Source organism: Crotalus tigris, unplaced genomic scaffold (assembly GCF_016545835.1).
Source record: "Crotalus tigris isolate CLP2741 ecotype Arizona unplaced genomic scaffold, ASM1654583v1 scf7180000020245.1906669, whole genome shotgun sequence".
In the NCBI taxonomy this organism is placed as follows: Eukaryota; Metazoa; Chordata; class Lepidosauria; order Squamata; family Viperidae; genus Crotalus; species Crotalus tigris.
The window spans coordinates 1,598,382-1,612,023 of record NW_024097926.1 but is presented as its reverse complement, the minus strand read 5'-3'; the positions used below and the strand labels follow the sequence as shown (position 1 = coordinate 1,612,023).

General features: G+C 47.6%; 1 protein-coding gene across 1 annotated transcript; it reads right to left on the bottom strand.

Annotated features, from left to right (window-relative positions):
• Window positions 1–1,126: 1,126 nt before the first annotated feature.
• LOC120318558 (solute carrier family 22 member 6-A-like) lies at window positions 1,127–12,987 on the bottom strand. Its single transcript, XM_039366307.1, has 10 exons — window positions 12,240–12,987; window positions 9,278–9,381; window positions 8,487–8,641; window positions 6,639–6,807; window positions 5,438–5,561; window positions 4,942–5,057; window positions 4,526–4,740; window positions 3,696–3,804; window positions 2,176–2,379; window positions 1,127–1,377 (listed from the first exon to the last, which is right to left on the bottom strand). The coding sequence occupies exons 1-10, from the start codon at window positions 12,642–12,644 to the stop codon at window positions 1,278–1,280; spliced, it is 1,701 nt and encodes a 566-aa protein (XP_039222241.1). The 5' UTR covers window positions 12,645–12,987; the 3' UTR covers window positions 1,127–1,277.
• Between the last annotated feature and the right edge of the window lie 655 nt (window positions 12,988–13,642).

The following is a 13,642-nucleotide window of genomic DNA, read 5'->3' as shown; positions in this document are numbered from 1 at the left end:
CAGGTCTAAACAAAACTCGGCAGAGACATTAAGCGTGGCGTTCAACTGGTGCAGCCAAAAGGGACCAGAGGCGTTCACTGGCTACCGAAAGAGCCAAAGATGGATTTTCACAGATAGATTTGAGCGCGTGTGTATAACAAGATGCATTTTCCCGTTCAGAGAGAAATGTCTCTGCTCCAAGGCCAGGTCTTCCCTTTCAAGAAGGTAAGTGCGTCCTCTCCAGTTTGGGATGACTCAAAGGGAACATTTTGCACAGAGTTATTTTGAACCTCTAGGATAATAATCTGTTCTTCAAGTGGTTTGGGGAGCCTCATCAAACCCACCTATTAAAAGTTCTCCAAGTTAATGCTTAATGGCACAAAAATTCGTCCTTTTCTCTCCTTTTTTCTTTTCCTTTCTTCTTTTCCTTTCTCTCCTCTCCCTTTCACCTTTCTTCCTCTCCTTTCTCTCCTTCCTTCCTTTCTCTCCTTCCTCCTTTATCCTTTCTCTTTTTCCTCCCTCCCTCCCTCTCTCAAAACTAATGAATGGAGCAAGGACTCTAAACAGAGGCTCAACCCCCCCCCCTTTTGCAGAAGGCCAAAAAAAGAACAGTGTGTTAGGGATTCAACTATCCTGGAAATAACTGGGCGGTCAGCAAAATCCTAATTTGTGCAAAAGCTGTCATATGACTTGTTTCATCTTGGATTGAGCCAGCCTCCCGGCAGGGGTTTGTTCAGAATTGCAAAATCATGTTTTAGTATGATGTGTGAATGAGTCGATGCTTGGCTCAACCTTTTGCTTAGGGGTCTCCAAACTTGGCAACTTTTGAGACTTGCAGACTTCAATTCCCAGAATCCCCCAGTCTTCAGGCTTTAAGATGGTTTGGAAGACCAAAACAAGGTGATCAGGTGATCCCATGACACTCCAACCATGGGCAAATGTGCAATGTTTGCCATATGCCCAAACCATGATTATGTGACTGTGAGGACACTTCATAGGTGTGAGGACCAGTCCTAAGTCTATGCCATAACTTTGAACTATCACTAAGTGAATAGCTGTATGTTGAGGACTACTTGCATAGTAGCACATTTTAGCACTGGAACCCTCTGTGAATGTCTTTGGCTTCAAAATATCAGGGAGGCACGACTACAATTTTCATCAATTCTTATTTATTGATTTGGTTGATTTTTTTTTTTTTTAAATCTAGAAATCCCACCTCCAGCCTAAAGGGGAAAAAAAAGATAATTAAAGTTGTTTAACGAAGCTGCAGTGATTTCCTGTTCCTCGTTTCCCCCATTTTAGCAAATTCCACCATCCAGCATTCTCCCTTGATCCAATTTCTGGAGCAAAACTGGTTCTTGGCTCTGAGCGGAAAGGCACTGTTGCTCCGGCGTTATTCTGGAATATTTAAAAACAAGCAGAAATTGCAAGAGATGCTTTAAGTTGGGTGGACTTCCTCTCCCAGAATTCCCCAGTGAGCAAGATTTAAGTTGGGTGGACTTCAATTTGGAGAGAGCCAGTTTGGTCTCATGGCTAGAAAGCAGGGGATCCTGAGTTCTAGTCCCGCCTTAGGCATGAAAGATGTTTAGGTGACTTTGGGCCAATCACTAGGAGCTGGTGAGTTCTAGTCCCGCCTCAGGCATCAAAGCTGGCTGGGTGACTTTGGGCCAATCACCAGGAGACGGTGAGTTCTAGTCCCGCCTTAGGCATGAAAGTCACCGGGTGATTTTGAGCCAATTACTAGGAGATGGTGAGTTCCAGTCCCACCTTAGGCATGAAAACTGGCTGGGTGACTTTGGGCCAGTTACTTTCTCTCTGTCCAGCTCACCTCACACGTGATGGGGAAAACAGGAGGAAGCCGTGTTGGACATGTTCGCTGCTTTAGAGTTATTCATAAAAATAACAAAAGCGGGATACAAATAAAATATATTAAATAAATAATTCCCTATAACTCTCGGAATTCTCCAGCCAGCATAGGGATTCTGGGGGTTGAAGTCCAGGTTGTCAAGATTGATAAACCTGGGTGGTCTAGCATCTGCCCCGTGGTACCAGACTGGCGAGAGTGGGCGGGACTGCCCAGAGTCAACCAATGAGCTTCTGTGGCTGAGAGGAGGACTCGAATCTTGACCCCAGGCCAACACCTTCCCCCCCCCCGCTGAGCCCTATCAGCACAGTCAATGCTTGCAAGAAACTTACCTCCCTTCCACTTCGTCTATAGTATCAGGAAGGGGCACGTTGAGGGTCTCGGGCAGGAAGATGGCGGCAATGCCAGAGAGGATGGGGGCCGTGCCGTAGATGAGCGACGGTAGATACGAACAGTATTCGCCCGTCATCTTGATCATGGGTGCCACAATGCCACCCACGCGGGCCAGGGTGCTTCCGAGCCCCATCCCTGTTTGTCTGCAACAGTAAGAAATCGCTTTTGGAGGACACAAACGATGAAAACAAAAAAACAAAAAAAGAATGCTTGCATTTCACACCTACATGCATTTGTGGGAATGTTCGATCCTTGCTTTCTACGGGTCTCCCCCTTGGACTTGTGACTCTTAGAATAGAATAGAGCTGAAAGGGATCTTGAGGTCTTCTAGTCCAGCCCCCCACTCAGGCAGGAGAAGCTATGATTGGACAAGTGACTGTCCAGTCTCTTCTTAAAAAGCTCCAGCGATGGAGCACCCACGATTTCTGGTGGCAAGCTGTTCCACTGGTTAATTGTCTTCACTGTTAGAAAGTTTCTCAATTCCAAGTTGCTTCTCTCTCTGATAGTTTCCAACCATTGTTTCTTGTCCTTCCCTCTGCTGCTTTGGAGAATAACGTGACCCCCTCTTCTTGGTGGCAGCCCCTCAAATACCGGAATACTGCTATCATGTCTCCCCTATTTTCCTCTTAACAGCATCCTCACAGTCATGTGATCTAATTCAGGTATAGGAAGTCCTTGACTTACACAACCGAGTTCAATGACTCTGCTTGTCCGAAGGTCGCAAAAGGGGGTCGCATGACCCCCCCCAAGACACTGCAACCGTCATAAATATGAGCCAGTTGCCAAGCATCTGAATTTTGATCGCACAACCCTGAGGACGCTGCAAAGGTCGTAACTGAAAAACGGTCATAAGTCACAGTTTTCAGTGCCGTTGTAACTTTGAACGGTCGCTGAATGAATTGTCGTAAGTCGAGGACTACCTGTATGTAGGAACCAGCATCTATTTAGGATGTGTGCTGGGTCCTGGGATCCCATGATTGACATTTGAGACCTTCCCAGCCCAACCAAAATCAATGGGGCAAGCCAGACTTGATTAACGACAGCTTGATTTGCTTAACGATCGCAGTGATTAACTTCACAAAGGTGGCCCCCAAAAAAAGATCATTAAATCAGGCATAACTTCTGTAACAACCGCCTTGCTCAGCAATGGACATTCTGGCCCCCAACTGTGGGTATAAGTCGAGAACTACCTGCATACCTTGTTAATTCCTGGTCCTGGATTCAAATCTCCCCGCCTGCCTCGAATTCACACTTTAGAGATTGATTCTGCTCATTTTCCACTCCTGGTTCTGCACCAGGTGCATGATCAGACAACCTTGCCCCCAAAGGGAGAATAATTTGGCCATTTGAATCACGCAATAGCAAGATGGCAAAGTGCAGGTGGAAAAAAAAAACCCATGATGAAAACTTGAAAACCTGACACGGGTTCAGGAGCCTCTGAGATGTTGGGGCGACGTACCTGATCACCGTAGGGTACAGTTCTCCGGTGTAAAGGTACAAGCAGTTGAAAGAAGACGCCAGACACCCTTTGCCGAGCACTGCCAAAAATGTTCTCAGAGTCCGTAAATCTTCAATAAGGATGAAGAAGAACAGAGGAGGGGGGAAAAAAAAAACAGGAGATGAAAACAGGAACGTTAGGACACTCCATGCTAAAACAAATTCTATATTTATTGTCAAAACGCACGGGATCCTTTCCTTCCGTTGGCAGGTAAATAAATAATAAACCTTTAGGGCAGGCGTGACCAACCTTGGCAACTTTTAAGACTTGTGGACTTCAACTCCCAGAATTCCCCAGCCAGCCATGCTTTCAGATGGGTGGATTTCAACTCCCAGAATTCATGACTGGCTGAGGAATTCTGGGAGTTGAAGTCCACAGGTCTTAAAATTGTCCAAGTAGGATAACCTATTTCAGGGTGAGCTTCAACCTAAATTTAAGAAAATTTCCCGCTGGTTGAAACGGTGCCTTTCTTTATTTTAACTTTTCCTAATGCCACCCAGGTGCAAAAGAGGGTAGATCTTTGCTTGCTGCTGCCATCTTGATTTACAAGTGCCGTTTTATACCTTTGGATGGTCACTAAATGAACAAGGCAAGGGCTACCTCTACATAACCTGCTTTACAACTGCATTGCTCGGTCACGGGAAATCTGGTCCTGCTTGCTGTCGTAACCCAAGGACTATCCGTATTCTTTGTCTCCTGAGCGGACGGCATTTAGATCAGATTAATTTTGACCACGGGGGGGGCCCTAACCATGGCTTCCTGTGTCACCTGCACGATTTCAGATGGTTCACCTGAGGGCACCAAGATATTGACCAGAATTGCCAGCCCGGCCAAAATGACAGACGAAGCTTGCGTGGTTCTCCTTCCGACGTAACTCATGCCGATGGCCGACCCCAGCTTGGCAGGGATGTCGATGGTACCGAAGGCCACCTGGATCAGGTAGATGCTGAAGCCAAAATGTTGAAGGTCCATCGCCAGGCCGTAGTAAGCGAAACTGGTTGCAAACCTGAAACCGGGGAATTCACTTTGTCTACGGGTCTGCCTGAGCCTTTGAAACTCGCAGAGGTCGGCACTCAAGTTTCCAGTCCTCAGCATGGCTCCGAGAACAAGGCCTTTAGGGAAGGAAGGAAGGAAGGAAGGAAGGAAGGAAGGAAGGAAGGAAGGAAGGAAGGAAGGAAGGAAGGAAGGGGTGCCCATCGCAACGTACCACACGCTGGAAATGCAGCAGGAGATCCGGCGCACCGTCGGGGTCCGGCCCAAGGAGGCGAGAGTGTAAGATGACTGAGCCAAAGTCATTTCCTTCTGCATGCTGGATTTCAAGACCTGACATGCAACCACAAAGATGACAAATCAGTGTCACAAGCAGCGATTCTCTTTTTTTTGGGGGGGGGGGAATTTGGTCCTATTTGGCCCAACGGAACTGACTTTGGATTTTCTTCAAAAGAGCAGCTCCTGCTATCCCCTCCCACAGGGACCTGGGCTCTGAAACCAGACCCCCAGATCCCCAGGAGAAATTCAGCTGGGATTCTCAAACAACATCTGTAGATCACACCAAAGGTGAGAAAGAGGAATCTGCTGGCTTTCAAAACCAAGTGATCAACTCAGCAGATGGGTAATTCAGACTGAACTAAGGGTGTCCAACCTTGCCAACTTTAAGACGGGTACACCCCCCCCCCCCGCTACTAACCTACTTTCTAACTAACCTCAGTGTTGAGCTTCTCTCCTTCGTCTTTCTTCCCGTTCAGCTGAGCCACCTTCTTCAGCACATCGACCGCCCGCTCCACTTTGCCAGACAGCACCAGCCACCGGGCCGATTCTGCAAACCACCTTGCGCCAAAAAACCCCCCCCATCCGGTGACTTCGGAGAGGCTAGCAGCCTTTGCAACAGGAACAGATTACAGGTAGTCCTCCACTTACAACTGTTTGTTTAGTGGACCGTTTGAAGTTGCAACGGCACCAGGAAAAAAATTAAATTCCCAGAATTCCTGAGCCAGCATGGCTCAGCTTAGAAACCTCTCCCTTTCCCCTCAGCATGGCTGGCTCAGGAATTCTGGGAGTGGAAGTCCACGAGTTATAAAAGAGCCAAGGTTGCCTACCCCTGCCCTAAACCAAATGAGATGAGACTTCAATAGATGAGGCATTAAGAAGGACTTGTGGACAAGAAGAGCTGTCAGTCACTGGAACTGATGGACACAGAGGTATTTCTAGGTCAGAGGTAAGCAACCTCAGAATTCTTAAGCCAGCAGGATGTGTATACCCATCGATGTGCTTACTCTCTTATAATCCCTTCCTCTGCAATCTTTCTGCTATAGGAGGTAGGAGGGAAAAAAAAAAGGCATGGCTGGCTCAGGAATTCTAGGAGTCGAAGTCCACCAGTCATAAAAGAGCCAAGGTTGCCTACCCCTGAATTATATACGATGTTTGCGGTGTTCCGGGGTCAAGCAATCCCCTTTTGCGACCTCCTGACAAGTGAATTCCATGGGGAAACCAGATTCACTTAACAACTGTGTTTCTAACTTAACAACCACAGTGATTCACTTAGCAACTGTGGCAAGAAAGGTTGCAGAATGGGGCACTAAACTCCACTGATAACTGTCTTGCTTTTCCAGGGAAACGTTGGGCTCACTTGTGGTGATAAGTCAAGGACTACCAGTAACCGCATCGCTTAACGACAGCAATGTTGGCAGTCTCGATTGCCATCGTTAAGAGAGGATTGTGGGTCATTGTTTATGTATTTGCGACAGGGTCACGTGATCCCTTTTGCGACCTTCCGACAAGCAAAGTCAGTGGGGGAAGCCAGATTCACTTGACAACAGGGTTACTAACTTAGCCACTTTAGCATTCGCTTAATAATTAATAATAAAGGTTTTAGGAATGGCCGCCCCAAAGATGCTACCTGCTCACCACGAGTAGATGAAGAAGGCAAAGAACGGCATGGAGGCCGTGAATTGCAGCTGGCGCCAGTCTGGAAGCGCATAAGCCAGGCCCGGAAGAATGATTTGCCCAAAGGTGGCAGAATACCCCACCAGGGTGCCAGCGATGGTTCGGATGTTGGTGGGCACCCACTCCAGGACTAATGCAAGGAAGGAAGGAAGCAGGGATGTTACGTTTGTTAAGTTTTTAGGTCACTGTTTCTAGAGCTTGGCAACTTTACAAAGGGAGGAGGGGGCTTCGACTTCCAGAATTCCTCAGTCAGCCAGCATGCTTCTGGGAGTTGAGGTCCATGCAGCCTGGTGAAGGAATTCTGGGAGTTGAAGTCCTCCCATCTTAAAGCATGCTGGCTGGGGAATTCTGGGAGTTGAAGTCCTCCCATCTTAAAGCATACTGGCTGGGGAATTCTGGGAGTTGAAGTCCATCCCTCTTAAAGGATGATGAGTGGGGAATTCTGGGGGTTGAAGTCCACCCTTTTTGAAGTTGTCAGGCTTGAGAAACACTGTTTTACTCTTCGCAACTGATTTCCAAATCGGTTGCCATCTTGCTTCCCTCCCCCCCAATGCTCCTGTTCTCCAACATTAAACCATCTTTTCCCCATTCAGACAGTAGCAAGCCATCACACTTTCCTCCATATCATGAACAAAATCTTTCTTTAATTATTCCTGAGTAATGCAAAGTGGCCAGGGAGAGTTCAACGGCTTCCCATTGGGTGTCCTTCCCCCCCCCTCCACAACAGCTGGCAATATGAGATGCAACCCGGTTCTGTTGCATCATTTGTCTCCTTGTGCCTGAGGGAGTGCAGTGTCCTGCCCCCCCCCCATTATCCCTGCATTCTCTGTGCAACACATGACCCCTTCTTCCCAGTGGGCCTTAATCAAATTAAGCCTCAGGTATGGCAAACCGCAGAGATAAATATTTGGACAGGTCTAGAGCACGCTGGGGACAAAACATTGCGCAGGGGATCAGGAATGCACAAAAGCGTAATTCTGCAAAATAAACCTTGGGCACCCCCTTGACACGAGCTCTTTGCTCCCAACAGCAGTCTGCCAGTCCCAAATCCAACCGGTGCAGCTCTTTGAAACAGCCATATTTCTACTCTGGGGGAGAAACACTACCCTGTCAGTTTTGAGAATCGGGAACCAGCTGAATGGCGTAGAAAGTGTGCTTAGACTTGCACTGAATTATCATTTTGCTCACCTTTGGGGATTCTTATTACCTTACACAAAAGAGAAGGAGGACTTAGGGGCGGTGTTGCTCAACCATGGCAACTTTAAGGCCTGTGGACTTCAATTCCCAGAATTCCCCAGACTGCAGCCTTTAAAGTGGGTGGACTTCAACTCCCAGAATCCCCTGACTAGCATACTTTAAGATAGGTGGACTTCAATTCCCAGGATTCCCCAGCCAGCAGGCTTTAAAGTGGGTGGACTTCAACTCCCAGAATCCCCTGACTAGCATACTTTAAGATAGGTGGACTTCAATTCCCAGGATTCCCCAGCCAGCATGCTTTAAGGCATGGGGACTTCATTTCCCAGAATCCCCCAGCCAGCTTGCTTTATGATGTGTGGACTTCAACTCCCAGAATTCCCTCGCCAACAAGCTTTGAGATGTGCGGACTTCAACTCCCAGCACGGCTGGCTGGGGAATTCTGGGAATTGGAGTCCACCCACATTAAAAGTGACTGAGAAACCCTAGCAGAGAGAACTGGCTACAAAGTCTGAAGACTTCTAAAAGCGGCCTTGAAAAATCCTGTAAATATCTTGTTTTTCCCATCCTCCCCCCACCTGCTTTTTCCCCAGGACCCCCTTCTTCCCACCTTACCTAAAGACATGCAGTTGAGGACAATGCCAGAGAGCGCCATGCCAACCAGGAACCGAAAGGCACAGTAGGCTGCGAAATTGGGCGCAAAAGCCGTGCACACCCCCGAGATCGCCAGCTGGAGGTAGGACCAAGTTAAGATTGCTTTGCGGCCGAACCTGCGGCACAGAATTCTGCATCAGTCCCTGGGCACAATTTCTCCTTTCTTGAGAGGTTGCAGTCATAAGTCTATCGATACTTTTTAAAACGTTTTTAAGAAGAGACTGGACGGCCACTTGTCTGAAATAGTACAGGGCTTCCTGCCTGAGCAGGGGGTTGGACTAGATGACCTCTAAGGTCCCTTCCAACTTATTATTATTATTATTATTATGGATCATCGCACAGTCAGCCAGATGTTCAGACTGGATTTGGCATTTTGTCTACCTATCGAGTCCTTACCCAGGACCTGGGATAGGCAGATGTGGATGTTTGATGGTATTGTTATTATTATTAATCATCGCACAGCCAGCCAGATGTTCAGGCTGGATTTGGCATTTTTGTCTACCCTTTCTTTCTGTTTCTGTTTCTCTTTCTCCTTCTCTTTCCTTTCACTTAGTCCTTCTCTCTCTTTTTTGAGAGGCCACAATTATTCCCCTGGGGAGGCAGGGGAAGAGGACCAAGGCCAAGAGAGTGACTTCCACAAACCTAGAAAGGCGGTGTTGGTGGCAGAAGTGGAATATGAATCCATCACAGTTGCATCCCCCAGTTTCCAACTATCTTTGCCAGAAAGCACGGCTCTGCTTGTAAACACCCACCTGTCTGCTAAGCTCCCCAATATAAGAGCGCCAGCAAGAACGCCTCCCATGTAAATGGACTGGGCCATCTGTCTCCGAGTCTTCTGGTTGCAAACAAGGTCCCACTGGTGGAAGGAAAAACAGGAGGAAGAGAGAGGGAGAGATGTGTTTCATTTCCTGAATCCCGTTCACACAACATAGCAGACCCAGAGTTAAAACTAGGCGAGACCTGGCTCAAAACCAGGAACTGTGAGAGGGACCTTGGAGTCCTAGTGGACGATCACTTGACCATGAGCCAGCCGTGTGCAGCAGCAGCAGCAGCAGCCAAAAACGCTAACACAATCCTGGCTTGTATAAACAGAAGCATAGAATCAAGATCACGCAAAGTACTAGTATCGCTTTACAGAGCCCTAGTAAGAACACACCTGGAATGCTGCAGCCAATTTTGGTCACCTTATCACAAAAAAAGATGTTGAGAGTTTGGAAAAAATTCAGAGAAGAGCAACTAAGATGGTCCAAGGCCTTGGAGACCAAAACATATGAAGAACGGCTGCGGGACTTGGGTTTGGCCAGTTTAAAGAAAAGAAGAAATAGGGGAGACATGATAACAGTGCTCCAGTATTTGAGGGGCTGCCACCAAGAAGAGGGATGCAAATTATTCTCCAAAGCACCAGAGGGAAGGACAAGAAACAATGGTCGGAAACTAACCAAAGAGAGAAGCAACCTGGAATTAAGGAGAAACTTCCTGACAGCGAGGACAATTAACCGGTGGAACAACTTGTCAACAGAAGTCGTGGGCGCTCCATCACTGGAGGTTTTTAAGAAGAGACTGGACAGTCACTTGTTTGAGATGGTATAGGTTCTCCTGCTTGAGCAAGGGGGGTGGACTAGAAGACCTCCAAGGTCCCTTCCAGGTCCATTCTATTCTATTGTAAAATCCCCCTTTAGCCACTGAATCTCTCTTGGGTGTCTTGAGTCCGAACCCTCCCTCTCCGCCCAGCCTCCCTCGCAGGGTAGTTGTTCCAGGGAAAAATGGAAAGAGGGAGCACTTGAACTTCTGAGCTCAAGGCAGGATATAAATCAAAGATCTCCAAACTTGGTGACTTTTTAAGATTTGTGGACTTCCGCTCCCTTCCATTCTGGGAGTTGAAGTCCACAGCGTCTTAAAAGTCGCCGATCGACTATGTCAGTAAAATCAAGATGCCCTCAGGGGCATTAACTGTATGAATGACTGACACCTTTGAATGGCAGACGACCCAGATTCACCATGGAAAGGGAGACGGGCACCACCGGTGACATTTCATAAATAAATCCCCGAGAACTGCTGGTGTTTTGCAACAGGTTGCCTGTAATCCAAAGTAAAAAAAAACAACAACAGGGAAAAACAGCTACAAGAAAGATAGACTTATTTAAACAGTAGGAAGTTTGTGTCTGTGTATGTGTGTGTGTGTTGGGGGGGGGGAAACAGCACAGATAGGAAGGTAGACACTGAAATGTTCATTTAGGCACATCTTTCAGCCGTGTCTTATACCCTGGAGAACTTTGCCCTATTATAGGGATCAGGTTCCACTCTGTGATATTCCGGGATAATGTTAGAAATAGCCTCAAAGGTCTGTTTGCCTCAGGAAACATGGTGTGTGTGTGTATGTGTGTGTGTGAGAGAGAGAGAGAGAGAGAGAGAGAGAGAGAGACTTTTGTTGCAGCATAACTGTGGAGTTAAAGAGAGGGAAATCTCAGAATAACAGAGTTAGAAGGGACCCTAGAGGTCATCTAGTCCAACCCCCGCTCAAGCAGGAGAACCTATACCATCTCAGACAAGTGTGTGTGTGTGTGTGTGTGTGTGTGAGAGAGAGAGAGAGAGAGAGAGAGAGAGAGAGAGAGAGAGAGAGAGACTTTTGTTGCAGTTTAACTGTGGAGTTAAAGATCTCAGAATAACAGAGCTACAAGGGACCCTGGAGGTCACCTAGTCCAACCCCTTGCTCGAGCAGGAGACCCCCACATCATTCCAGACAAATGGCTGTCCAATCTCTTCTTAAAAACCTCCAGTGTTAGAACACCCACAACTTCTGAAGGCAAGCTAATCCAGGGCTGAATAATTTATTCCAGGGCTGAATCTGAGCCCTCTCTGGATTAACTGCAGGATCTCTTCTCTTCCTCCTTTACTTGACTTTCTAACTTTATTCTTTGCACCCTAGTTTAGGATATTAGGCGGACCCCTTCTCCCACCTCATTTAGCTCCGAGACCGAACGACAATTGAAAAATAGGTTTCTTTTTGTAATTGTTCCAACTGACCAGAAAGAGAACGGCAGAATAGATGGGGTAACACTGCTGTTCCCCTTCTAAACAATGGGAACAATTAAAAAAATAAAATAAAACAATTGAATAACCACCACCCCCTTATTCTTTTAATATAAATAAATAAATCACATACACACCCCAAGATAATTTGGGCTGGAGGTTTTTCAAGAAGAGACTGGACAGCCCAGAATGCTTGAGCAGGGGGTTGGACTAGATGACCTCCAAGGTCCCTTCCAACTCTTGTGACTGTATTCTGTACTCTTAGCATGGAGGGGAAAAAAGGGGGGAATTCTGCAGAATCTTGATTTTTGCCATCCTAGTCTTAACATGCTTTACAAATGTTGATTTTTTTCCTCTTTCTGCCCCCCCCTTCTCCCCCCAAAAATGAGGCCACCTCCACCTGTGGAAGCTTTCTTTTGGGGCATGGGAGCGCGGGATCTTTTGGAGACCTCTTCAAATCTGTTAAGTCCTGAAGAAGGTTCAAAAAGCAGATTTATTTCTGAGGATACAGCCTGTCCCCTTCCAAGCTTGAGAACAGATTTGAGTTGCTCACCTGCATGGCTGATATCTTAACCCTTTGGAGCCTGGCTTTTGCGCACAATCCCGGGTTCAAAATTGGGCTTCTGAACCTCGACAGAATCCGGATCCGATCGCCATTCCCCATCACCCCCTCTGCCCCCTCACCTCCATGATGATGGTGTTGGTGAAAATGCTTCGGTCGTAAACCCATCCGTCCAGGCACGGTTCGGTCGCCAAGCCCGTGCCGTTGCCCCCAGTGTCGGCGCTGGCGTTCAGTGGAGGCCACTCAGTGGCCACAAAGCGGAGGCATTTTTCAGGTTGCCCGCTGGCATCTTTGGGAACCCCCCAGACCTCTTCCCCACCGGTTGACATTTGAGTCCAGTTGATATGGGCATACGTGCCGTTGGGTGCTAGCCTGATCCGGCAATGGTGATCGGGTATCCCGGCTGAAAAATTCTGGAGCAGATTATGGCTGGCTGTTAATAAAATCGGGGTCACCAGCAGAGTGATCTGGAGGATCTGGAAGCGGCCCATCCCTCCAATCTGCTCCAGAAGCTCAGCAAACGTCATGGCGGAGAAGGAGCCCCTCGCAAAGGCAAAAAACGAGGATTTCCAGTTAGGAATTCATCGGCGTTTCCAGGACAGTTTCTCTGGAAATCATGCCAGCTCCGTCCAGTCTTTCTCTGGCACTAGAGAACAAGGAAAAGAAGAAAAAAAAAACCTTTTCTTTTCTGAATTCAGGCTCAGCATTTTGAAAAAGTTATTCCCCGGCCCACTTGGCGTCCAGTGAAAACATCGCTGGAGGGGACCACGAGGGTGGAAGGAATTAAAAACACGGAGGAGGCCGTGGTGGTGGCAAACTCTGGGGTTGCAAAATCTGGGCACCCCCAGACGAGGCCGTCAGTTTTTTTCCTCCCTCTTGCTAGGAGCACCAAAAACCATCTGTGTGTGTGGGGAGGGGGGGTTGAGGATGCTTCGGTGTGAACTGTGATCGTGGGGATGCTTGCAAAAGATTGCGCAGGGGCCCCGTTTCTCTCCTGGGGTGGGATTACGCAAGACCTAATTTGCCGGGATCAAGGTCCTAAGGCTTTTGGAAGGATTAGCTGGAGAGGCAAAGGCAGAGCAGAAAATACAGCCATTCATGAAAATGGGAGCAGAATGCAATGGGCAGGGGTGTGTGTGTGTGTGTGTGTGTGTGTGTGTGTGAGTAGGGGGTGACTATTAAGCAGGAGGGGGTGGGAGAGCAGAAAGAAAAACTGGCAAGGTTGCCTTGGCTAAGAGATTTTTCTGGGGCTTGTCCTGAGTTCACACACTCCAAGCAGTTGTCAAGAACGAAAAAAAGGAATGAAAAGCAGAGACAACTCTATTCATTAAATTATTTCCCCCACTCCATGGAAGAGGGGGCTTTAAAAACTGCAAAAAAAAATAATAATAATAATGGCTGGGTCCAGGGATGGAGTCCTGGGGATGCCTTCCCAGAAAGGAAATGGGGATTTTTCAAACGAGATTTTGGTGCTTCGATTTTACAGCCGTTTTGTTTTTTTTGTTTTTAAGCTGGCTCTTCATTT